This window comes from Sorex fumeus, unplaced genomic scaffold (genome assembly GCF_029834395.1).
Source record: "Sorex fumeus unplaced genomic scaffold, SorFum_2.1 ptg000083l, whole genome shotgun sequence".
NCBI lineage: Eukaryota > Metazoa > Chordata > Mammalia > Eulipotyphla > Soricidae > Sorex > Sorex fumeus.
In genome coordinates, this window is record NW_026606140.1 from 13,662,713 (window position 1) to 13,688,541 (window position 25,829).

General features: G+C 43.9%; 1 protein-coding gene across 2 annotated transcripts in view; it reads left to right on the forward strand.

Annotated features, from left to right (window-relative positions):
* The window catches only part of MED13L (mediator complex subunit 13L), a 288,194-nt gene that overhangs the window by 253,815 nt on the left and 8,550 nt on the right, over nucleotides 1–25,829 (forward strand). Inside the window, exons 15-26 of one of the 2 annotated variants that reach the window (XM_056131013.1) lie at nucleotides 3,151–3,371; nucleotides 3,655–3,860; nucleotides 7,816–8,753; nucleotides 12,781–12,960; nucleotides 13,478–13,701; nucleotides 16,304–16,496; nucleotides 17,188–17,614; nucleotides 18,121–18,340; nucleotides 19,636–19,824; nucleotides 21,676–21,899; nucleotides 22,270–22,412; nucleotides 25,387–25,545. In XM_056131013.1, coding sequence (XP_055986988.1) covers nucleotides 3,151–3,371; nucleotides 3,655–3,860; nucleotides 7,816–8,753; nucleotides 12,781–12,960; nucleotides 13,478–13,701; nucleotides 16,304–16,496; nucleotides 17,188–17,614; nucleotides 18,121–18,340; nucleotides 19,636–19,824; nucleotides 21,676–21,899; nucleotides 22,270–22,412; nucleotides 25,387–25,545 — 3,324 coding nt within the window. The remainder of the gene's footprint in view (nucleotides 1–3,150; nucleotides 3,372–3,654; nucleotides 3,861–7,815; nucleotides 8,754–12,780; nucleotides 12,961–13,477; nucleotides 13,702–16,303; nucleotides 16,497–17,187; nucleotides 17,615–18,120; nucleotides 18,341–19,635; nucleotides 19,825–21,675; nucleotides 21,900–22,269; nucleotides 22,413–25,386; nucleotides 25,546–25,829) is intronic. The other variant, XM_056131014.1, reaches the window with a different exon arrangement.

The window sequence follows — 25,829 nt, forward strand, 5'->3', positions numbered from 1 at the left end:
GTGCTCGAGGGACCTTATGGGATGCCTGGGATCGAACCTGGGTCAGCCACAGGCAAGGCAAGCGCCCTAAGCACGGTACTATCAGTACTGGCCCTGTTCCTGTGATCTTTTCTCTTCTGTTTTCCCTTAGTTTCTTTTCCCTTTGATCACTTCAGAGCCTCTTTAGGTCTTTTTTCCCCAGAAAGGTTTTGTTTTTCTTTTCCATTAAACCAAAAACAAGGGAGGAGACTAAGTACCGACTTGACTTGTTGAATGTTTAGATTTACATGACAGAGAGTTTACTTCTGTGCACATATTCTCTAAGATAATATGCACAAAAATAAGAGATGGTACTACTTCCACTTTACAGATGTGAACATTGAATCTAGTGCACTGGAAAATTCCCCCAAAGATTATTTGATCATCCCTTGGATGGGGGAGTGGGTGAAAAGCATACCTGACAATCAGATTGGTGAAGATCAGTTTTTAAAGTGAATTTCTGAGATTAGTTTCATTTTGTACCAGATTTCTTTTTTATTATCTTTGATAAAAATTATCAAGGCAAGATGACTGGCTTTAAAAGCTGTGATTTATAATGGTGTGAGCTAGCATCAAAGATTTCTCAGGTTGAAAATGCCCTTTTAATATTCCTTAGATAAAATTTAAGAACTGGTTCAATAAAATAATTTTTGTTTATATTGTGCCATAACCAGATAACTTGTAAATTATGGAAAGACTATTTTTTAAGTTTATCATCTTTTTTGTTTTAGGAGCGATAGCACAGCGGGTAGGGCGTTCGCCTTACAAGCGGCCAACATGGCCAACCTGAGTTCGATTCCTCCGCCCCTCTCGGAGAGCCCGGCAAGCTACCGAGAGTATTCGATATGCCAGACACAGTAACAACAAAGTCTCCAATGGAGACGTTACTGGGCCCGCTCGAGCAAATCGACGATCAACGGGAGGGCCTTTACCTTTTACCTTTTATTCATTTATTTTGGGGTTTTGGGCCATAATACCAAGTGGTGCTCAGGGCTTACTCTTGATTCTGCACTCAGCGATTACTGAGTGGCAGTGCTTGAGGGACATTGGGGTGCCAGGGATCGAAATGGGTCATCCGCATGCAAGGCAGATGCCCTACCCTCTCTCCTATCACTCCAGCCCCATCATTATCTTTTTAAGCCTTGGAAGATGCATACAATTTTTTTTCTCAAATGCCTATATCGGTGATTTGGAATTATTATATATGTGAGTTTCAAGAGTTTATGAAGCCGTGGTTTAAAATATTGTAAACTTTGTAAAATAATGTTAAAATTGGTAGCTAACTGTACTTTGCCTTGGGAAAAAGAAGAGAGATTCAAGGAAAAAGACAGTATTTTTTCACATGTAACCTGTTAGTCTTAAGCATTTTTTTTTAAAAGAAATCTTGTTTATCTGATTGCTGCAACATTTGAAATCCTGTTTTTCTGCCTCAGCATTTATCCATTACATGAGAGCTTCAGTGATGCCCTGTTTTTTTCTAGCTTGGCTTGTGTAACAACTCTTCAGTTGTTACTTAAGGGCAAAACCTTCTCAAAACAGGAGGGGGCTTGGAAGAGGGTTTCTTTTTCTTAGCACTAGGAGGTATCCATGTTGATGAAATCTTACACTGAACCTGTTAAGGAAAATAAATAGAAGTTTCTCTGCTGGAAATAGAAGTGGCACTAACTAATAACTCTGCCCATCACTCTCCTTCAAATCCCTTTGTTCTGTGGATAAGTAGCATCCAAAGTCCAGAGGGAAGACTGTCCGGTAATTATTTAAGGAGGAAGCGTGGTAAAGATAATCTAATCCAGAACCTTCTGTTTTTTCTGCCTCCGTGTGATGGAGCTTTTTTTCCTGCCTCCATAACCAAAGGAAAGAGAACCTGGTGAGAATCCCAGGTAACCAAGCCTTCCCTTTTCAGGAGAGGGAGCTCGGTCCCCAAGGGAGTTGGAACGCGGTGCCAGGAGCCGCGGGCAGGAGAGCCTGGCTGAGGAGGAGCAGCGCGGTTACTAGCCGGACTCAAGGCTAGAAATGCTCTGGCCCTCTCCTCATCGGTCATTATGTGACGTGGTCTGCTCGTTGGTTATTATTTGCCTATTCAGATGTTGAAGTTGCTAGGAATAGCATTATGATTATAAATTGGAGCATTAAGAGTAATTTCAAATCGCTTGAGTTTTTAACTGTTGGCGCCAAACCTTGTAAGATTTTGCTGTAGCGGACACCCCTAGTGGCCAATGTGTACCACCACAGTCTCAAATATTAAAGTGATTTCCCGCGCTCCCCCCTTTTTGTTGAGGAATTTTGCCGTACTGTATGTGATAGCGATTTTTTTAAGGGGGGGTGTTCAGAATCACTCTTTGGAGATTTCAGCGTATTTCTCAGAATATAAGCCTCATTCCCCTCCGGCCCTCACCCCCACCGATTTCCGGTAAATTGTCTTTCAGTTCTGTGCAGGATTGTTTATCTTCGCTGTGACATTGCAGTCTACTAGTTGGTTTACTTGACTCACTTATTTTCCGGCACCCTCCCTAATGTGCGTGGGGGCCATGGGCCACTTGGTGATTTCTGAAGGTGCATGCCTGGTGGTTCGGTACTGCTTGGGCCCAGCAGTGCTCAGGGCTTAGCAGGGCACACCCGGTGATGCTAAGGTTGGGGGGGGTGTTGTGCTGAGGGGGGGACTTCAGGCCTAGTTTGTGCATGCATGGCATATGCTAGCACCCATCCATTCGTGCTGTCTCCCTTGCACAGCAGTTTTCATTTTTAAATGTGTTTGGAGAATAACATTTGTTAATTCTGTAATATTTTATACATGCTTGTTGTAGTTGCCCCATCTCTTTGCTTCCAGTTTCTACTTGGTGCATTTCCTTAGACTTCTCAAGAATCAGTTGTTTGGAGAAAAATATGTGTTACACTTATGTTTCATTCATTTACTGTAAATCATAAAGCATCAAGAGATACAGCTCCAGAAAAGTAGCATTTTTCTTTTATGGCCTTCATTTTAGAAGTGTGCATTATTAATATTTCATTGTATAAGACATGTGACCAGTTAGCATTAATTTTGATGACAAATAGGGTAGCTGGTGATGACCCGGGAAAAATTCCCATCTCTTCGAAGACATGTGTCATCTGTTGTTTGTTTTCTGTCTTTAGCAGTTGCAGACCTGCAAAGGATGTTTCCCACCCCTCCTTCTTTGGAACAACATCCCGCTTTCTCCCCTGTGATGAGTTACAAAGATGGGATCAGCTCCGAGACGGTGACAGCATTAGGGATGATGGAGAGCCCCATGGTCAGCATGGTTTCAACCCAGCTCACCGAATTCAGAATGGAAGTGGAAGATGGACTAGGAAGTCCCAAGCCAGAGGAAATAAAGGTAATTGCCAGTAGAAATGGGCAAAGTGGCGTGGATTTCTAGTGGATCCACATGTGTCTTTCCAGTCTGTGTGCAATGCAGACTTACGTTTCGAAGATCCTTTAAGTTGGGTTAGAAGGTACATTGCTTTCTCAGTTAATTATGGTGTCTTTGGATTAATTTCAAGAAATCGACAGTAGTTTTCTACTGATCAGTGGAAGGGAATTTTGATTTGTGATGTGGTCACATTTGTGGTATGTCCTGCGTGACCAGTAATGTTGCCATTCCTCCTTTATGGTCACAGGATTTTTCATACGTGCACAAAGTTCCAACTTTTCAACCTCTCATGGGATCCTCCATGTTTGCTCCACTGAAGATGTTGCCGAGCCAATGCCTGCTACCTCTGAAGATACCCGATGCCTGTCTGTTTCGGCCTTCGTGGGCAATTCCTCCGAAAATTGAACAACTGCCCTTGCCACCTGCAGCCTCTTTCATTAGAGACGGCTACAAGTACGTAGGAGTTGCGGCACATTGGCTTGCCCTGTTTTGTGTTACTTTTGTTTTAACTAGCTATTTATTTACAGTAGCCTTTCGTTTGAAACGGGCCAGACTTTCACTGAGGTTTTAATAAACATGATGATGAAAATGTCACTAACTTTCATGTACATGAAAAAGTTAAGGGTTTTTTTTGTTTTTGAGAGGGGAGTTATAGAAGACCATAATGTTCATGTTCATTCACTGAGGTTTTAATAAACATGATGATGAAAATGTCACTAACTTTCATGTACATGAAAAAGTTAAGGGTTTTTTTTGTTTTTGAGAGGGGAGTTATAGAAGACCATAATGTTCATGTTCATTCAGTAAAAAGTTAGTATCATCCACAGAATCAAACTTGAGGTAGTTGATGGTAGTGTTTTGTTTCGCATAATCAGTGGCTTCAAATATGTTTACTTCAGTCATCTTACTATAAAATGCCAACATAGATCTTGTCTCTGGTATTGATGCACGTCACATAAGCCCCAACAGATTGGTGATGGATGTGGGAGGGAGGAAGGGAAGGGAATATTTATCGTAGGTTGGCCATCTTTCATACTACCCCTCCCCCCCAGCTACTACTTAGAGCAAGATGATGGTGTCAGTGTTCTGTTGAATTAATAAGTTCTTAATAAACGAATCAAATCCTATGAAGTAAAAGGCCACAGACTCAAATTTCTGCTGGGACCAGGTAGCAGCCAGTGGCCGGATGGACAGGAGAAAGCTGAACGTTCGGCACTGCATGCGTTCTGTGTCCCTGTGAGGGGCAGTGACCAGCGCCCTTTTTGAAGGGACAGGCAGCAGGTTGTCAGGCAGGTGTGTGGGAGATTGGAGTTCTGGACTTTTCAATCGCCTTTTCTAAGTTTTGACAGTTTAATTAGAATTGCATATAAGAAGTTCCTGGTTCATATTCAGTCGTGACTGGACATTATATATATTTATGACATTATATAAAAACTTGATGAAATCAATGATAGTGTCATAAACGGGCTGAAAAACTGTGACAGAAGCAGTTTTAGCAAAGGGCCTGAGATTTGGGAAGGGCAGCCAGTTTCATAGAACCCAGATTCTTGTTTTTTTGTTTTCTCCATGACATCAAATGACCATTTTACCTGAATTTCCACACCACCACCACCACCACCACCATCATCCTCCCCCTCCCTCTCCCCCCCCCCCCCCCGCCTTTTTAAAATTTCGGGTCCACACTCAGTGATGCTCAGGGCTTAACTCCTGGGTCTGTGCTGATGGGGCTCAGGGGACCTCAAGAGTGCTGGGGATGGAGGCCAGGTCAGCCACATGCAAAGCAAGTGCCCTCCCTGCTGTACTGTCTCTCCAGTCCCATGAATCCTTCCTTTTGAAATATGTGATTGGCACTGCTCTGCTTCCCACACAAAACTTATGAAAGACTCCAAGTAACAATTGCCAGAGTACTGTGGAAATAGCATCTCCACAGCCACATCCATTCCTCAGAAGTTTCTGGGCTGTCAGCTGAGCGCCCAGCTCATTTTCTGCGCTGGCTCTTCATTTGTATGCTAGTTTTCCCAGGGGTGGGCACAGTCCAGCTAAGCACACAGGGCTCAGTGGTCCCACATGAAGTGATGCATCAGCTTCAGGATCCCATTTCAGAGTTCATCTCATATTATGCAGAGGCTCTTGCAAATTGCTATACAAGAATTTAAATAATAATCGCATTGTGTTTTAGACCTGCGGAATCTATCATTTGCTATCCTAGCGATTCCGTGTATTCTAATTTGGCATTGTTAATAGAACTTTCTGTGATGAAGGCCTTGTTTTGTATCTGTTCTTCAGGCAGCTGCTGTACTCACCTTGCAGCCATGGATCACTTGAAATGTGGCTACTTGAGATCAAGGCTGAGATTTTAGGTTTTTTTCAAGTGAATGTATTTTACTGAATCAAAAAAGATTTTTTGGTGTGTTTCGAGGCATATCCAGCCCTGCTCGTGGGCCATTCCCAGCCCAGTGTTTGGGATTGCTCCTGGCAATGACCCTTGGCCTCCAGCCTACGGAATAGATGCACGAGCCCTTTGAGCTAGCTCCATGACCCTATTTTATTATATTTTGCTGTTTTATTTTTATTGTGCTGGAGATAAGACTCAGGGCCCTGTACATCCTGGCAGCGTAGTTCTAGAAGAGTGTTTTTCCTGCCTCGATGCCCCTGAGGACAGAGCCCAGCCTGGGGGCTAACAGTTGAGAATCACTGTTCTGGACTGTGTGAAATCCTCCTGCTTTGGTCTTCATTACATGTTCTGGACCTCCTTTGTCATACCTGAACCCCTGTGCTCAGTTATTAGCATCTCCCTCCCTTGCTGTGGACTGGCTTCTCTTTCGTTTTTTCACTGTTAAATGTCCAACATCTGGTATAGGGCTAATAATTCAATTCATACCTTATTGAGTTAAAAAAATCAATTTATTATGCCAGGTCAACTATTCTTACTTCCCAGAGAGCAATTAAACTATTTAGAATTTCATTTAGTTGTCACAGTTCCTTTTCTGATCTGAACTGTGGAGTGATTTTAGGGCTTTGTTGAATAGAAAGACTTTAAAGCATCCAGTTCGAATAAAGATCGTTATTATACACTTGTGATTTTGGTCTCGGAGATAACAATGACTGCTAAGGTTCTGGGTCATTTTTTAATCTGCTGAAAGATACCACCATGCCTCAGATTTAAAATTACTTTACAGTGCCTAATGTAGATTGTCGAGCTGGTAGTGTAGGCATAGCTGATTTAAAAATCATAAGGAAATTATTTGAGGATCCATTACTTTCTGACATTCTTTCTTCAAATTATAAGTGAATGTATCTATGGAAGAACACAATATTAATAGATATCAAAAGAATCTTAAGAATTTTAATTAGTCTATATTTTTTGGTACTTCTAAGTGGAAAAATGATCTCATATGCTGTTTAACATGTACCCTGAGGAAAAGAGTATATTTAGAAAAAAAAAATACAATACTGAAACAGGCAGTATTGTGAAGACCCTTCTTTGGGAAATAGATAACACATTATGATGAATCTCTCCAAACTAAAACTACTTGTATTATTGGATAAGAATACTTGTATAAATATATGTGTAATAATACTTGGTTTATTACAATGCACAGTAGATTGAAAAAAAAAACAAAACAAACCTCGAATTGCCCACAACTCCCCACCCCCACCCCAAGAAATCTGTTAGAAGTTTGGAGGCTGTGATATATGATGTGTATTTCTGTGCAGTATACTAAATAATAGTATTAATTGTAGTTTAGTTTTAGCCAGGGAGCTTCACAAAATGGAATTTCCCCATGGTCATTCACTACGATAGAAATGCAAGCCTTAATAGGACTACATTTTGAGAATTAGAAGAATTATAAATTTCCATATTCATTTGATTATAGCTACTTTAGAATTATGTACAGATTATAGCCTCAGAGAACAAGTACACTAGTACACTTGTCAGTTTCAAAGAAAAAATTGACTAAAACGTAATTGCAAGTCAGAGGGAAATTTTATTCTTTTGTCCCCTATCTTAATTTAGCATCTGAACAAAAGTGTTAAGGTTCCATTTAGTACTTCATAATTTTACAGAGTTACTTTGACCAAACCTAGTATCATGTTTTTCTTGTAAAAAAAAAAATTGTAAACATACCCTCAATAGCTGAAGCCCCAAATGTAGAATAATATGTAGAAAGGAGAGTGCTTTAGGCAAAATTGTCTTCATGCCTTTCTGCTTCTCCACACATTCACTGGCTCCTTGAATCATTTTTTTTTAAATAGAAAATCAAAAATACCCAGTGGCACCCACCCCCCTCTCTCCCCCCACTCTCCCCAAGACTGTTTCGTCCTGCCAGTGTGCGACAGGGTGCAGTGTGTAGATTCTGGTGCCTGGGGCCTGCCTTGTCCTCACTTGGTTGCTTGTCTGTTGCAGTAACGTGCCTAGCGTTGGGAGCCTCGCAGACCCGGACTATCTGAACACGCCACAGATGAACACGCCCGTGACGCTCAACAGTGCGGCCCCAGCCAGCAACAGTGGTGCAGGAGTGTTGCCATCTCCAGCGACCCCTCGCTTCTCTGTCCCCACACCACGAACCCCCAGAACCCCAAGAACTCCCCGCGGGGGTGGCACTGCCAGTGGTCAAGGATCTGTTAAATACGACAGCACCGATCAGGGGTCACCAGCCTCCACCCCCTCTACCACACGGCCCCTCAATTCTGTTGAGCCGGCCACCATGCAGCCCATCCCGGAAGCCCACAGTCTCTATGTCACCCTGATCCTCTCTGACTCTGTGATGAACATCTTTAAAGACAGGAACTTTGACAGCTGCTGCATCTGTGCTTGCAACATGAACATCAAAGGGGCGGATGTGGGACTTTACATCCCGGATTCTTCCAATGAAGACCAGTACCGCTGTACCTGTGGGTTTAGTGCGATCATGAATCGGAAGCTTGGCTATAATTCGGGACTCTTCCTGGAAGATGAGTTGGATATTTTTGGGAAGAATTCCGATATTGGTCAGGCTGCGGAGAGGCGCTTGATGATGTGTCAAACTACCTTCCTTCCTCAGACGGAGGGAGCCAGGAAGTCCCAGGAGCCACCCATAAGCCTTCTCCTCCTCCTCCAGAGTCAGCACACACAACCCTTCGCTTCTCTCAGCTTCCTGGACTACATTTCCTCCAACAGTCGCCAAACGCTTCCTTGTGTCAGCTGGAGTTACGACCGGGTGCAAGCCGATAATAATGATTACTGGACGGAATGCTTTAATGCCTTGGAACAAGGCCGGCAGTATGTGGATAATCCCACAGGTGGAAAAGTAGACGAAGCTCTGGTGAGAAGCGCCACTGTGCACGCTTGGCCTCACAGCAACGGTAGGCGTCCCAGAGTACAAGTTGGCATTAGAAATTAATTCAGTGTGATGATAACTTGCAGGCTTCCCTTACTTTGTTTGATGCGCAAAATGCTTCAACATTTCATTTTTTTTTTTGAAAAAAAAAAAAAGGATGGATTGAGAGCTATCCTTATAGACTGGGGAAGCTTGGAATATAAAGAGATAGGGCAGGGGTTAAGGCAAGGTGCTCATCCCCAGCAACGCCTGGTCCCCTGAGCATTGTCAGGTGCAGTCTTAGAGGCGCCCCCACCCCTCAACATTCCCAGGTGTGACCCTGGAGGCCCCTGGGCACCACCAGCAGGGTTTGAGCAGCACCTCATCCCTGGGCCCAAACAACAATGTGTCCCTGAATCCCAGCAGAACTGCATCCCTGGGCCCGAGCAGCACTGATCTGGGCCTGAGCAATGCTGCATCTGTGGGCCGAACAGCACCGTATCCCCGGGCCCGAGCAGTGCTACATCCCTAGGCTGAGCAGTGCTGCCTCCATGGGCCCAAGCCGTGCTGCATCCCTGGGCCGAGCAGTGCTGCATCCCTGGGCTGAGCAGTGCTGGGATGGCCTCGAAGGACTCCTGAGAACTGTTGCCCTCTCCCACCCCTTACTTTCTCTCTCTCTCTCTCTCTCTCTCACACACACACACACACACATACACATTCGGAAATGGTAGGTTTTTGTTAAGTATAAAAAGCTCTTGTGTGTAGAAATACGTAATCTGCACTGAGTAGTGCTGAGTAGTACAGTTGTCAGGTGTATATATATACATGGATAATTTGCACTCCTTTGAGTATTAAAATTCATTGTTTGAGATCAAGTTTCCGTATAATTCTCCCATTGAAGCTTTTACCCAGTTACAGCATAATTGTACTAGATAGGGAATCGTTTGATTATTTTCTCTTTGTGATTGCTGATATTTTGGCTGTCTTATTAGTAGAACTCAAATTTTACCTTTGTGTTGCTAGGACATATCACAGGCTCTTCTGGAATCAAAAGATCTAGTTGACAAATGCTTCTCAGAGATGAACTCTGAGTCCCAAGCAGCATGCCGTTCTTTCCCCCCATTTAATTACTATATGGTGGCTCAGCCTGGGGGATTAAACAGTGACGGAAAGATACAAGCCACCTGCTCTCACAGTCCTTTTAGTTTGTTTCAGAAAATGACATCAGTAAAATAATTCAAATAAAATGACATTAATAGAATAGTAACAAAATAATAAGTATATCAAACTATTATAAGTCGTGAAAGCAGGGGTTAGGAAGGCCACCCTAAAAGGCTTCTTGAAGAAGAAGTAGGTTTGAAATCTAAGAGTGAATCCGTACTCACTGGGGAATGAGGGAGGAGAGTCTTTTGTGCCCACATTGGCAAGAATAGGGTGGCATGGAGCATGGGGGCCTTCAAGGATCAGAAAGAAATGCAGAGACCAGAGGGCCTAGGTTACCGGGGAGCATTTTGAAAACATGCTGGCAGCTGGGTCTTCATTCGGAAGGCGTGAGCAGACGTGGGCCGGTTGTCTGCCGCGCGGTGCTCTTGTGTTTGTGTGGGTTAGGAACCAGAAGCTAGAGCGCAGGTGAGAGGATGGGGAGGGCGTCCTGAGGGAAAGCAGGGGCTTGGCTTTGTGTCCTGCAGAGAAGCGAGGAAAGACGCAGACACATTCAAGGGAAGGCTGAGAAAGTGGTACCACCAGGTCCCATCATGGCATGAACTTGAGGGGCGCGAGAACGTGTGTTCATCACAACACCTATGTCTGTGGCTGTCCACCTGGACAGCGGGGCCATTCATTGATCGAAGCACCAAGAGGAAGGGCGGGGCTGTGAGGAAGTTCAGTGATTAGATTTCGGGCCCCAGAGAGATGCCTTTTGAGGTCCCAGGTAGGGCCGCCATGCCACCACTGCCCTGGGGAGCATGCACCTGCCTGGACAGGGAGGCACGGCTGCTCTCTCTGAGGAGGCAGATCTGGTGAGGGCCCAGAAGGGAACTTGGCAGAACTCGTTTCAAGGAAGAGAGGGGTGAAAAAATATTAAAATGAACCAAACTTTTAAGGTGAGATCTATAAACATGAATTCTACCGTAGCAGAAAACTTTCTATGGAGCAGTGGTAACAGGGCAGGCCAACGGGGCCCTGCTTCTGGACAGTGTCTGGACTCAGAAATGTATCATTGACAGCCAGGCACCAGAGGGTAGAAAATGACTTTCTGGTGACTTTCTGGTATCCAAAGTATTCAAGGATTGGACCCACTTTTGTAATTGCTTGGATACCATCACACTGTCTTATACTTAGCAGGCCTTTAATTAACGCCTTCTGCAGGGATTTAGGAATTAAAGAAAGGATAGTCTTTTTCTCTAAAGAGCTGTGGGTGATTGTCGTGGTGGCTCCTTTTAGTAGATAGTGAGTGGCCTTTAGACACGAAAGCAGTCTGTGGGTGGATTAGTGTAGTCACCTTTGAGTATGAGAAGTAGCACCTTTCATTGCGGGGGAGGTGTGGGTTTCAGAAGCAGAGGCCAGACGGATCATGTAAATGATCGATGCGAACCGGATTCGCAGAAAGCAATGTGTCCTACATGTACCCTTCCACGGCTCGCTTTCTGTCTCGCATGCACTGGAAGAGAGCTCAAACAGACTGAATGCCTCTGCAGAGCAATGGCTAGAGGTGTTTTGCTGTTAAATTTTAAAATGTAGATCCCCTTAGAGAACAAGCTGATTAATAGCTCTCACTTAGGCAGGCAGTGGGGTGAGCTGTGGAGAAGCGTCTGAAGAGACAGCTGCTCCCCGGTTCTGGGTGAGTCCAGGGTTGGTTACCAGGTCTCAAGATTTTCAAGAAAAGCTGGAAATTCAGATTTTATGTGCAGCTTCTGAGAGATTTCTTCCTTTATATATGTATTTATATTTTCTACCTGGTTTTGATTAAGGGACTTATTAACTGTATCTTAAGAACCCACAGAGCACCCTGGTAGATAAATCTTCTATTCCCATTCTTGCCCCTTTCCTAATCAACTAGAAAAGTAAGAGCAAGGCCTTCAGGAACCCAGCTGTGTGGATTCATAACTGATCATCCTGAACTTAATTAGCTCTTCAGGTCCTTTGTTGGAGAATTGGATGAGCATTATGAACCTTCTCCTCTAGGGAAAAAGACGCATATGTTCATGCATGTATGCATGCCTAGTTTTGCTAAGAGTTTCAGAAGATTTTCGGATCCTAGATTAAGAACGTGTCGTGCCAGCAGGGAGAACAAGGGCTCTGAAATGCCGGTGCCCTCTCTACGTGCAGCTAGATTTCAGTCCTAGTTTTGGATGTTTTCCCTTGTGCCTATTGCTACTCGCATCTCTTTCCTTCTCACGTATTTTGCATATGGTGAAGATATTATTGTACCTTAAGTATGCTTTCAAAATCTTCTATTTAAGTTTGAAGTTCCTGTCCCCTGCTCATCATGTAATCAAATCATCAATATTTATACATAATTTTTTGCAACTCTCCTATGAAAAGAGAAACCTTCAAAATGGGTTTGTACAATTTTTAAAAAGTCAAACCTGTTCACTTTTTCACTTTAAATCATTTTTTTATAGTTAAACTTTTCTGGAATAACTTGTTTTCCCTTTTGTTATTTTCACCAATCAGTTCCAGTTTATTCAACCCAGAGTTTCCCAAACTTAGTTGTTCTACTACTGCTACCTTTCAGACCAAAAGAATAATAATAATAATAACAACAATTAAAAAAATCTCCTAGCGATCTCTTTATTTAATGCAGACAAATAGAAAGCAGCCTCCAGAATTGCACCCCTTCACCCCCTGGATCATTCCAGCACACCCCCCAGACCAGGGCAGTATCATGATCCACTTTGTGAAGCGGAGAGTTAATGCAGTGTAGAGCTTTCCTCTTAAGTTGTGTCGTAGAATCAACTAGAAATTGGCTCCTTTGCTAGCGACCTCTTTGTGAGGGGCGATAACCAAGGCCCGGAGTAACGCGGGAAGAGGAGCATGGCAACCCCGCTTACTCCCGTTCCTTCCCGTTGCAGTGCTCGACATCAGCATGCTCTCCTCCCAAGACGTGGTCCGCATGCTCCTGTCCCTGCAGCCCTTTCTCCAAGATGCCATCCAGAAGAAGCGCACGGGCAGGACCTGGGAGAACATCCAGCACGTGCAGGGACCACTCACCTGGCAGCAGTTCCACAAGATGGCAGGCCGGGGCACCTACGGTAGGCGCTGTGTCAGGTCACCTGCCTGTCCCTGCAGCGCGGCCGGTGACACTTTCATAGTCCCTCTTTCCTCAAGCTGCTTGTCAATTTCCTAAGTGTTCTTGGCATCATCCAACTCAACGAGCAGACCCCCCCTACAGTACTTCTTCCATTCTCACCTCTCTGGTCCTCATCACCTTTTCCTTTGGGGGGATTTCTGGGCCGGTTCTGGCAGCGGCTTCAGAGTTGGGATTATACGCTTATCTTAAGAGGGGTGATGGCAGTGCTGTTCGGGGAAGGATCTTTCCCTGTCGCAGTCTGGTCCCACTCAATCCTAAAGCATCTTTATCAGCATGTTCTGTCTCGTTTAAATGAGGTTCTTCACTGGGGGGCTCTTTAAGTTGCGGGTCTGAAGGAAGAAGACCAGTCTGGGAAATTCCCGATGCAGGGATCCAGGGCAGCCCGGCAGGGACCTCTGAATGGTCCCGGGCATAGTCGTGGATTTCCCAGCCCCCTCTAAAGTGCGGTGTTGTTTCAGGTTCCGAAGAATCTCCTGAGCCGCTGCCTATCCCCACCCTGCTGGTGGGCTACGACAAGGACTTCCTCACCATCTCCCCGTTCTCCTTGCCGTTTTGGGAGCGGCTGCTGTTGGACCCGTATGGGGGCCACCGGGACGTTGCCTACATTGTGGTGTGTCCAGAAAACGAGGCCTTGCTCGAAGGAGCCAAAACTTTCTTCAGGGACTTGAGCGCTGTTTATGAGGTGAGAGAGATCAGAAAAGACTTCAGATGGGTTTTTGGACATGCTTGTCAGGTTGTGGTTATTGCCGAGATTTTATAGATTCAGCTGTCTTCAGATAGTTTGCAAATTTAAGACAAATAGGTAATTTTTTTCCTGGAAGGTTTGGTTTCCTATTTTTTATTTTCATATAGTTTCTCTACCAACCTTGAAACACATTTTAAAATCCTGTCAGCTGTTTTGCCCTCGTTTGTTACTTCAGTTTAAAAATATTGCTCAAGTTTACATGCAGAAGCCCCTGGTTTGATTTTCTGCACTGCAGGGTCCTGCACATCGGGGAGTAGCTCCTAACACTGCCGCTGTGGCCCCAAACCAAAATAAAAATGATAAAAAATAATAATAGTGACGAATAAAAATACTATTCACCAAGGGAAAATAACTGTTCAGAGACGAGCTTTATATACAAAGTGTGCCTGGCCTTGTAGAGCAAAGGTAGAGACAGGAAAAGTTCCATAAACATGTACCTTTAAAACGTTTGAATCCAAAAATTAGTTTAATGAATCACATCCGTTATGTCTTAATATTATGTTCACCATAATACTAAGATTTTGGTTAATAATAGCCATAATAATGTAAGAAAGACAGGTAAATTTATATCCTTTGGGTATAAATTTATATTCTCTTTGAATATTAGATTTTTGAATTGATTAAGATCGCCTATTTTTGAAGAGTGCCAAATTTCTGTCACTAAAGTGTATATGTGCTAAATTCTTTGTACCTGTATACTCATTGTGTTTGGTGAGAGGAAATGAAATTAATATTTGTCAAGTGTTAGAACTCTTAACAGTCATAAGCATTAAGAAAATGTTTAAGTTGCCATTGAATTTAGAAATATTCTATAGCAGAGCTTTCACGATTTTCAAATGTTTAAGTAAACATAATATAGTAAACGTATGTGATGCTGTGAAGAAGTGAGGCTGTGACACCTGGTCGACTGGAGCAGTTGCCTTGCACGTGGCCGCTGGGTTCAATCCCCAGCATCCCACATGGACCCCTGAGCCCTGGAAGGAGTGATCCCAGAGTGCAGAGCCCAGAGAAGGCCCTGAGCGCAGCTGGTTATGGCTCCCAGGCAAAAATGAAAACGAGCTAATGGTTAAAATACGGAGGGAAGCTCATGAATTCAGTCATTTCTAGTCAATACCTACTGCATGGATGTATAATAAACTTAAATCAGAATGACCTGAACACAGAAAATGTACCTAAGAACCCCTAACGTCATTCATTCCCTTGAATTGACGCCTCGGCATAAGTTATAGAACCTACGAGAGGATGGAAAGATCTCTTGACCCTCATAATAACCATAACGATGTAAGGAAGACAGGTAACACGCGAGGCTGGCCAGTGGCAGTGACGCACTCCTGCTGAGGAGCGTGTCACTGGCCAGTGTTTGTAAGGGCTTGGTAAGCCTTCAGGGTATCAGCCGAGTGCTAAACAAATAACATGGCTCACTCCTTACAGGATTATTGTATCAGTGCTCTGCCGTGGTCACCTGCTTAGTCTCCTAGAATCTCATAGTAAATATTTACTTCTGAAAGTGATCCACGTAGCCTCTGCTTCAGTGGTCCCTGCTGTTGGTGATCTCCAAAAGCCTGGAACAACATAACAGATGGCCCATAAAAGTCTCATGTTATCTTATGGGAAAACATTATGAGTGAGATCACTTAAGAGGCCTTAGTGGACATATGTCTCCGTCAGCTTTGGTTGGCAGGAATCTGGTTCATTCTTTCTCCGACCATCAGCATTCAGGCAGTGCTCAGCAATCTTCCCTCTGCGGCAGGGGTACGGTTTTCCTTAGCAGGAGCCTCGCAGCTTTCCTAGAGACAGCAGTTGCAGGACACGCTCCAGTTACCAGAAAAAGCAGCTGACAGTGTCTCTTTGGTTGCATGTGGTGATGCTCAAGCAGCCAAAATGTAGCCATATGTGTGGTAAAGCCTTTCGCTCAGCATTGGGGGCTGCCGGCCACAGACCTGTACAAGAGGGGAGTCCATGGCCCTTTTTCCCCAGAGGAGTTGGACTCATGCTGGTTGGAGAGTCAGGCCTCCTGCCCTTTGCCTCGGGTTTGGAGAGAGTTGATTCCCCCTGGGTCTGCCCTCCTGACGTGGGCTATTTCTAAAAAGGCAGTCGCCCCGCATTTGTCCCCAAACCCAAAACAAACACATTGATTGTATGCAATATTTTTTACTGTACCGAGAAGCTGCAGTGAGCGATATTAACTGTATATTTTTTCACACACACACGCACACACACACACACACACACACACACACACACACACAAGAGTCTCCCCCCCATTGGAATGGGAAGATATCCCGGGGTCAGGGATGCATGTTTTTGCAGTGGGCAAGTACCCCAAACTTCATCCTTGGCTCCACTGGGACAGAGCATTGAGCCGGCCAGTTTTGTTGACCTCTGTGTATGTATTAGCTCAGCCCTAAACCCCTGAGCACTGCTTGGGAGCTCCCTTACCCCCAAGTAAGGAAAAGAAAAAGAAACTGCCCTTGACTGCTGACGTGTGCTGAGCAAAGGAATGTTCCTGTTGTAAATAAGAGTCTTGTGCTGCTGTCAGATGTGTAGGCTCGGGCAGCACAAGCCCATCTGCAAAGTGCTGCGGGACGGGATCATGCGTGTGGGAAAGACGGTGGCCCAGAAGCTGACCGACGAGCTTGTGAGTGAGTGGTTCAACCAGCCGTGGAGCAGCGAGGAGAATGACAATCATTCCAGACTCAAACTTTATGCGCAAGTTTGCCGCCATCACCTAGGTAAGTGAGGATCCATTTTACCCTCGAAGTAGAGTTCGGGAAGTCAAATAGCAAGCTCCACTTCCTCCCTCCGCCTGGCACCTGGGGGTTCGGAATGTCGCTGCCAGAATCTCAGGTCTCGTGTACGTCCCGTTACTGTACTTCTTTAGGTCTGATTTTGGCAGCCTAGCTGGTTGCCTGTCGATTTTTGTGTGTGCATACATCCTTGCAGAGTCATCTAAACTTTGCTGTGAAGCCAGATCTTGTTTACTCCACATTTTGAAAACTTGGCAGCAGCACTTGGTATTAACAGCTTCATTGTCAACCAGATCCCAGGAGAATTATCGAGGCTTGGACACCTCTGTGTATGTAGAAGCATGATGCACTGTGAGGGCCGCAGAATAGCTGGCCTCGGTTTTTGGTGAAGACACGTGCAGTTGGTCTGAAAGAACACTGTTCCAGATGATTAGTCCTCTCTTCCTTTTCAAAGAAGACTCTTACGTGATGTGTACTAAGTAGCTCCATTCTTCATTTCCACTTTTGCAGAATGCATGAGCATATGTCCAAGTGTGGAGAGACCATTTTAGGTGTCATAATCAGAGCGCTTCATCCTGAAAATTTAATTTCTTACAAAGTTACCTTTCTCACTTTCTGACCCAGCCTGACTCTGCAGATCATCACTAACGGCAGTTGTGTGCCTGTATCTTTCTAGCACCTTATCTAGCCACTCTGCAGCTCGACAGCAGCCTGCTGATACCACCTAAGTACCAGAGCCCACCAGCAGCCTCACAGGGACAGACGACACCTGGGAATGCTGGGCCTTTAGCTCCAAATTCAGGATCAGCCGCTCCTTCCGCTGGCAGTGCATTCAATCCCACCTCTAATGGTAGCTCTGCGAACCCGGCCGCGGGCAGCTCCTCGTCTGGTTCCTCTGTGCCACCGGTCTCGTCATCCGCTTCTGCTCCCGGGATCAACCAGATAAGCACTACCTCTTCTTCAGGCTTCACTGGTAGTGTTGGTGGACAGAACCCCAGCACTGGGGCCAGTTCTGCAGAGAGAACGCAAGGGACCGTGGGCTGCGGTGCGGATACTGAGCCCGGGCAGAGCTCCTCGCAATCCTCCCAGGATGGACAGGAGAGGTATGGCCCTCACTGGCTCTAGCCTGAGCAGCTGAGCTGCCTTTGGGTCCATCTCGCTGGGCTTTAAGCTAGAAACATTCTCCTTTTCTCCCCCCCCCCCCCCCCCCAAGAAAGCTAGAGCAATCACTCTAAATTCAGTAGAAAGACAGTTAAGGCTTCTTTCTCTGACCTAACTTACAAAACATAAATTTGTATTGAATTTCTGAGCATGGTAGTAAGCCGTTGCTATTTTATGAATTTAATGAATATGGATAATAGTATAGTATTTAACAGTTCCTTGGAAATACAGAGGAAAATAGGAGAAATCGGGGAAGGACCTTACCGTTTAGAGGAGGCTATCGTCATTTCCCCTCTGGTTTTGGCTTATTAGCTAGAATCACCTGCATTTTGGTCATCGGATACACGTTAGTGTTGCATTTAATCTGTGATTGTTACTTGGGGGGTCAGTGTGACCTGGAATGGATTTGTGTGTCTTTTACCTGTGTACTGACTGACTGTCTCTGTAGTGTTACAGACAGGGAGAGGATCGGCATCCCCACGGAGCCCGACTCCGCAGATAGCCACGCCTACCCTCCCGCCGTCGTCATCTACATGGTGGACCCCTTCACGTACACCGCAGAGGAAGACTCCACTTCTGGAAACTTTTGGCTCTTGAGTTTGATGCGCTGCTACACAGAGATGCTGGATAATTTACCTGAACATATGAGAAATTCTTTCATTCTCCAGGTAACTATTTGAAAGTTTATGTTGACATTTTGGTTGTTGTTTGTTTGTTTGTTTGTTTGTTTTGGTTATTGTTTTAAAAGTAAGTACAAGATCATTTCAAAAATTAAGTATGCGTAGGTTTTGAAGCATACATATGTATAAGTGTATGCTTTAGATTTAATCATCATTACTAACATTGTGGTATATTTCTTTCGTTGTTTTTTTTTTCCTGTTTACATAGTTGAGGTCATAGTTTTAAATCATAGTCCTTTTGAGACCGTAGTCCTTTTGTATGTATTATTTATACTTTTTCATGTTAAAATTGTTACAGGCAAGATTTTTAAGTACCCTTTTTCCATAGTAGTGCATATTCTGTTGCTGTACTTTCAAATCTCTAGATCTCTAGTTTTTCACATTTTTGGTTTTTCGATTCTTAGACACAGATATTGATAAATGTTCCCAAATTTCTTCCCTCAAAGGTTACATCTATTTGTATTCTGTAGTGCATGAACAGTCCCGTTTTCACTGTACCCCCGCCAGCTCTCCTGCCTAGGGTGTCATAATGTTAGAACAGTTATTTTATTGGGGGAAAATAATTTCCTGGGTCTTTGGATTTTGTTTTATCACCTGAATGAAGCCATCTTAATTAAAAGATTGAAATTAAAGTTACCTAAGTTATTGATAGCTGTCATTGTCTTGAAGTTTGTAATCGAATGATTCAACTGTTGTAGAGATGTCGTGCACATTATGTGGGTACATTATAAAAATGAGGAAGCACTGTAGCACTGTCATCCCATTGTTCATTGATTTGCTCAAGTGGGCACCAGTACTGTCTCCATTGTGAGACTTGTAACTGTTTTTGGCATATCAAATACGCCACAGGGAGCTTGCCAGGCTCTGCCGTGTGGGCGGGATACTCTTGGTAGCTTGCCGGGCTCTCTGAGAGGGAGGGAAGAATCAAACCCAGAGTGGCCGTGCACAAGGCCAGTGCCCTACTTGCTGTGCTATCAGTAAATTTTAAAAATGCAATTGTTTTAATTTGACCACCATAGCAGCAATAGGGAATGTATTCTCTAGATGGGAAGAGTCATTTCTAAATGACATGTAACCTTGACCAGCAAGGTACCACTTCTTCTTAAACTGCTCATACGCCTCTGGAGTACAGGATTTTGTGTCTCTAGATGGAATCATGTTGACGATACTTAAGTACTTGAAAACTGAAATCACCTCAGGTGGAAGACTTTTGCCTTTTCTTTTTCCCCTTCTCTTTGTTAGCATGTCTCTCAGGGGTCTGTTTTGTTTGTATCTGTCTGTAGATTGTGCCTTGCCAGTACATGCTGCAGACAATGAAGGATGAACAAGTTTTCTACATTCAATACTTGAAGTCCATGGCATTTTCAGTGTACTGCCAGTGCAGGCGCCCCCTGCCTACACAGATCCACATTAAATCCCTCACAGGATTTGGGCCTGCTGCCAGCATCGAGATGACCCTCAAGAACCCAGAGGTGGGTAATAGCACAGGAGAAGTTTGCGGAAGGACTGCTTTTCTCCCCAAGACACAAACTAGAAGCGTGCTTGTATACCAGAATTGCAAGCTACGAGAGTTGACTGCTTAGTTGGTTCTTCTACTGCATGTAACATTTAGTTCTCTAATCTTTTCATTAAAATAGAGCATACTGCAGTACTTTTTCTTTCAAGACAAATAATCAGCAAACTCTCACTATTTTTTCCCTATAGGTCTAAAATGACAACTTAGACCTAAGATAACACAATATCCTTATTGTTTTTAACTTACAAACGTTCAATGTTGCAGTTTTACCTTCTTTTTATTTTGGAGCAAATCTTTTTATCATTTCATTGGTGGATGGACACTTGAGTTATTTCCCTTTTTTCACTCTTGTGAATAATGTTGCCATGTACATACCTTTGTAAGTTTTTGTTTCAGGAGTGTGTGTGTGTGTGTGTGTGTGTGTGTGTATGTGTAATTTCAGTTCTTCTGGTAAATCATACCTCAGAGACATAAATGTGAAAGTTCAATCAAGTCCTTTAATACCTCTTGGCCTGTGTTCTATGTTCCTAAAAGAAATTTGATTAAATCCTTTCCCAAGTCTCTTTTTACCTTTAAAATCCTGAAATTTTGTTATTGCAGTTTCTTATGCTTTATAGTTCAGAGACCAACCACTGTGACTGTCAGTATGAACCCATTTGACAGTGTATTTTGTTTTTACAGCCAGTTGGGCGTGAATAACTCTGAAAAGGAAAGGGCTATGTGACAGAGACCAGAAAGCAAAAAAATTAACTCTCTAACCCTTTATACAAGTTTTCTGACCCTTGCTATAATTAAATATTGAAATGTGTTTAATAACTATAAACAAAGGCAGTGACAGTAAAATTTTGTTACAATTTATCTAAAATATTTGTCCTTGGATAATAGCTGTGTTTTGATTTATTAAATTAATGACCACTCAAAATATAATATTCTTACTAAAATGTCCCAGTCATAAACCTATAAATGATTGTACACTTCTGATTATTTTTCAAGAGAAAATACCACATGACAAGTGTCCAGAAACCCACCTTGCCTCTCAAATCACTGCGCTAATTACTCTCATGTCTAGAAAAACACAGTTTTACCTGTTTCTGACTTTCCATATAAATCAACTCCATGACACTCTTTTCTGTGTTCTTTTACACAGTGTTGAAATTCATCCATTTCATTGCTATGTTGCAGTGATAGATTTTTCATTCTCCTTACTGTTTAATATTTAAATTGTATGACCACATTAGATTTTATCATCCATTTTATTGTTGATGGGAATTTAGACTATTGTTTTGATTAATAGTGTAAACATTGTTTTATCTGCCTTTCAGTGAAGAGATAGACACACACACATTTTATTGTGTAATAGGATATGTGTGTGTGCTCAGCTTGAGTAGATATGTTACTTTTCCCAAAGGATTTGTATCAGCAGTTTATGAGAGTTCTAGTTGCTTCAGATTCTTATCAATGCTTGTTGGTTTTCTCTCTCTTTATTTCACACATTTCTGTAGGTATATAGTGATATGAGCTTGTGGTTTTAATGTCTACTTCCATAAAGTAATTGGACCAATTTACTTTCTAAAATAATGATTTCTTTTAATAAGGAAATACTAATTTGGTTATATCATTTGGAAAATACTTTGATATGTTTCATCATTTGTATCTGCACAAACGTTTATTTGTTGGAAGTGGGAGAGGAAGGTCGTGTCATTATTCCTTCTTGGTTTTACTCAGTCGTGTTCTGAATTTTGACTTTCAGTGTTCAGTGAATGTGTTGATAAATTGATTTTGATTTTGATTTTGATTTTGATTTCAGCGACCCAGCCCAATCCAGCTTTACTCCCCTCCTTTTATACTGGCCCCGATCAAAGACAAGCAGACAGAGCTAGGGGAGACATTTGGAGAAGCAAGCCAGAAATACAATGTGCTCTTCGTGGGCTATTGTCTGTCTCATGACCAGCGCTGGCTCCTGGCCTCCTGTACAGATCTCCACGGGGAGTTATTGGAGACTTGTATTGTAAATATTGCTTTACCAAACAGGTGAGCAACCTTGGCTAATAGTACGTGTAAATTGATGCTAACTTTTCTTTCATTTGTTTGGTTTTGTTTTGGGGCCGTACCAGAGATGCGCAGGGATTACTCCTGGCTCTCTGCTCAAGGATCACTCTCGATGAGGTTCAGGGTGTGAGGTGTGAGGGATCAAACCCAGGCCCGCTGTGTTCAAGATAAGTGCCCTATTGACTGTACTGTCACCATTCCAACCCAGTGCTCAACTCTTTGAGATGTAAATCATTGATTTGCAGTGGGTACTTGGTGGGTGGATGGGTTCTTTGAAATGTTCTTGGTTTGTCTTCCTAAATGATAACGATTCATTTGCATACTCCTTCCCCGTTTTTTTTTTTAATTTTAGATCACGGAGGAGTAAAGTGTCTGCTCGTAAAATTGGACTACAGAAGTTATGGGAATGGTGCATAGGTATTGTTCAGATGACATCTCTACCCTGGAGAGTTGTAATTGGGCGACTGGGGCGTCTCGGACACGGGGAACTTAAAGGTGAGAAATATTTGAAACTTTACATACTGTTTCATGAAACAGGCAAGAGGACTGAGCTCACGAGGAGACAAGGAAGTTGATAGACAAGACATTGTAAACACACGAGAGAGATCAGCAGTTTTAAAACTACTTCTTGGCACCGCCGCCATTTGGTCATCAAGTCCTAGATACTGGGTCTGGGGACATGGTTCAAAGTGTAGCATCTGCCCTGAATTTGAGGCTCTGTGTCTGACCCTCTGCACAGTGTCACCCCAGAGCTTTAACCAGGTACATCCCAAGTCACCCCTGAGCACTGACCACTGGGATCAAACACCTAACTGGAGGGTCACACAGCAAGACTGAGCATTGCCTGAAGTGATCTCAGACCCTTGTGTGCACCTCGGAGTGGTCTATATGAAAAGAAAATTGGTACCCAATGAAGTTAGATTTCTACTATTCATGTACTGGGTCAGTGAGAAGAAAACAGTTTCATTTCATGTTATTGAAGAATTGTGGTTTACAGAGTTGTTGAAAGTTGTTTTAGACACACAATGCTGTACACCAATCCCACCATCAGTGTCAGCTTCCCTCCTGTCCCCAAGGGAAAAAAATATCTTACAGGAAATATTTATAACAGATTATGAATGATAGAGGACATATATATAATAAAAACTTTCAGATTCCTTCATTTATTTATTTAGGATGGTTGGTGGTGATTGATTTTGTATTTGTTACTTTTTGGTGGCACAGTAGCAAGATAAATCCTGATCCACAGATGCAAGTCGTTGTAAATTAGAGCAGTTTATTCACATTGCCTGGTATTCTTCAGTCAGGAAAGTTGAGAGAAGAACTTTTTTTTTAAGTTGATTCCCTTAATATATCCACCAACTACTTATATTCCTTGTATATAATAGTCACGAAACACTGGCAGGAGCTAGCATGCCACAGCTGACTTGGCAGCCTGGCCATGTCAGCACCAGAGTGGCTACATGGATTCTTTCTGTGATCCGTACGAACAATCTAGATTACTTTTTGTTGGTTTTGTTTGGTTTTGTTTTGATGGAGGGGAGGGTTTGTGGGGGGGCGCACCAGCAGTGCTCAGGGCTTATTCCTGGCTCTGCATTCAAGGATCACTCCTGCTCGCAGGGCTCAGGGGACCATGTGGAGTCCCGGGAACCAAACCTGGGTCAGCTGCATGCAGGGCAAGTGCCCTACCTGCTGTACTATATCTCTAGTCCCTAGGTTTTTAAGCCTTATTAATGACACGTTTATTGAAAGTTTAATATATGCATATAGATGGGAAAAACAATTTTCCTGAGATTTGCACAAAAAACAAGGCAAGTGTCAGAAAATAGTTTGTTGGTCCTGTGTACGCAAGTACATTAGAGCAGAATCAGCAGATTTTCTCTGGAAAGGCCAGATAGTATTTGCAACTTGGCATTCCAGCTGGTCTCTACAGTTATGGGCTATTCGGTTCTGGGCTTGTGTGAAAGCATTTATAACCGGCACCGAAGTAAATGGGTTACGGCTATGTTCCATACTGGAGTTAAGCTGAGCCACTCTTAACCCCCGGGACGAATTACAGCATAATTGAAGGGATCAGGGCATTCAGAGGTTGCTCAGTGGTGCTGTCACTTGGTGATTTGGAAAATTATGGAGGTCATCACTGTCCATCATACACTATCTAAGAGGGGGCATACTCGTATCTTTTAGAAGAGAGGGATGTTTATAAGTGTGGTTAGAGAAACCAATGTAAAGATTAAAAGAAAATTCCACTCCAGCCAGTAAAATCAGAGAGAAGAGTCTAGTGAGAATGTACAGGAAATCTATTTCTTCGTCTCCCATTCCTTCCCGAGAGAATCTGAGGTGTGTGCAGACTATGCTGTTGTGCTACGGTATCGGATAGGGGTCCTTTGATCTCATTATCAGCTCTCTGAGTTTCCCTCTGTCTTATCAGGTATCCTACCTGTCCCTACTTACCTGTCCTTAAATACAGAGCATAGAGCTGTTCAATTTTTCTGTGGTTTTTAGGAATATATTTTCTGTTCCTGGCCACTTTGACTATCTCCACTCCAGTTTGTGGTTCTTTAGGAACAAGAAAAACTGTTCCTTTCACTTTAAAGGTAAACTAGCTGCTTTGAAGAAACAAATACGCCGAGGCAGAGTAGCCTGGCAGAGAAAGAATCAGGTCATTATCCTGGCATTCTATCAGGGGTGAGACAGGACAACCGGTCTGCTGCTTCAGGTGTGCGGGAGGCCCCCTGGGGCCAGGCACTCAGCAGCACCCAGGCCAGCTGAAACCCCAGCGGATGTCGGAGAGACGGTGTGCTTTTGATTTGGAGGCAGTAAACATTAGACGTTTACGCCAACTTACTTGTTTATTTGTGGTGCCAGGAATGACTCCAGGGCCTCACACTTGAGAGTCAGGTGTCCCTACTCTTGGGCTACATCCCTGTGCCAGTGTTCCGTGTAAACAGTCAGTGTGGCAGCACGGGAGACAGTTGCTCGTGGTTCTGGCTCTCTGGAGCAGCCTGCGGGAAGGTCCACCTTGGTCTCTGCTGCTGCTACCTTTGTGAATCAAGCTCTGGTTTGCCTCCAACTGTGCTCGTCCAAAGAAAAATGCAACTAGAGGCATGGAAAGGCCAGGCCGAGGGGAGGACGAGAAATGGGAGAAAGAATCAGGTCATTAGCCTGGCGTCATTATCAGAAAGTATTTGGAGTATCCAGATGTGCCTGGGTTTGTGCCAGCACCTCGCAGATCACTTCAGACAGGACTGGAGCCCATGGAAGAGGAGACCTTTATTATCTCTGGAACAGACATCAAGTGGCATTTTCTTTTTGGTAACAAGGAGGTAGCCCACGTAAAGCCGTATTCCTTTCAGGGTCAGTCCAGGGATTTCAGTTGTCAGAGAACAGTGCTCAAGAGCTTCCTACCACCATGAATCTCCAAAGGCCACTTGCTTACACTGTGTGTGACCATGGTATTTGATTTTAGATTGGAGCATCCTCCTTGGAGAATGTTCACTACAGACAATCAGCAAGCGGCTCAAGGACGTGTGCCGGATGTGTGGAATCTCTGCCGCAGACTCTCCTTCGATCCTCAGTGCCTGCCTGGTCGCCATGGAGCCCCAGGGGTCCTTTGTAGTGATGCCGGGTGAGTCTCCTCGGGTCAGTTCTGCTGATTCTGGATCCTACCAGTTCACTCCATTCAGACTTAGGTGCACAGGCAGAAAGGGTCACTGTATCACTGTCATCCCCTTGTTTATCGACTTCCTCGAGCAGGCACCAGTAATGTCTCCATCCGTCCTAGCCCTGAGATTCTAGCAAGTGCCACATTGGAGGCTCTTTCGGGGTCAGGGGAATGAGACCCATCATTGTTACTGGGTTCTGGCATATTGAATTCACCACAGGGAGCTTGCCAGACTCTGCTGTGCCAGC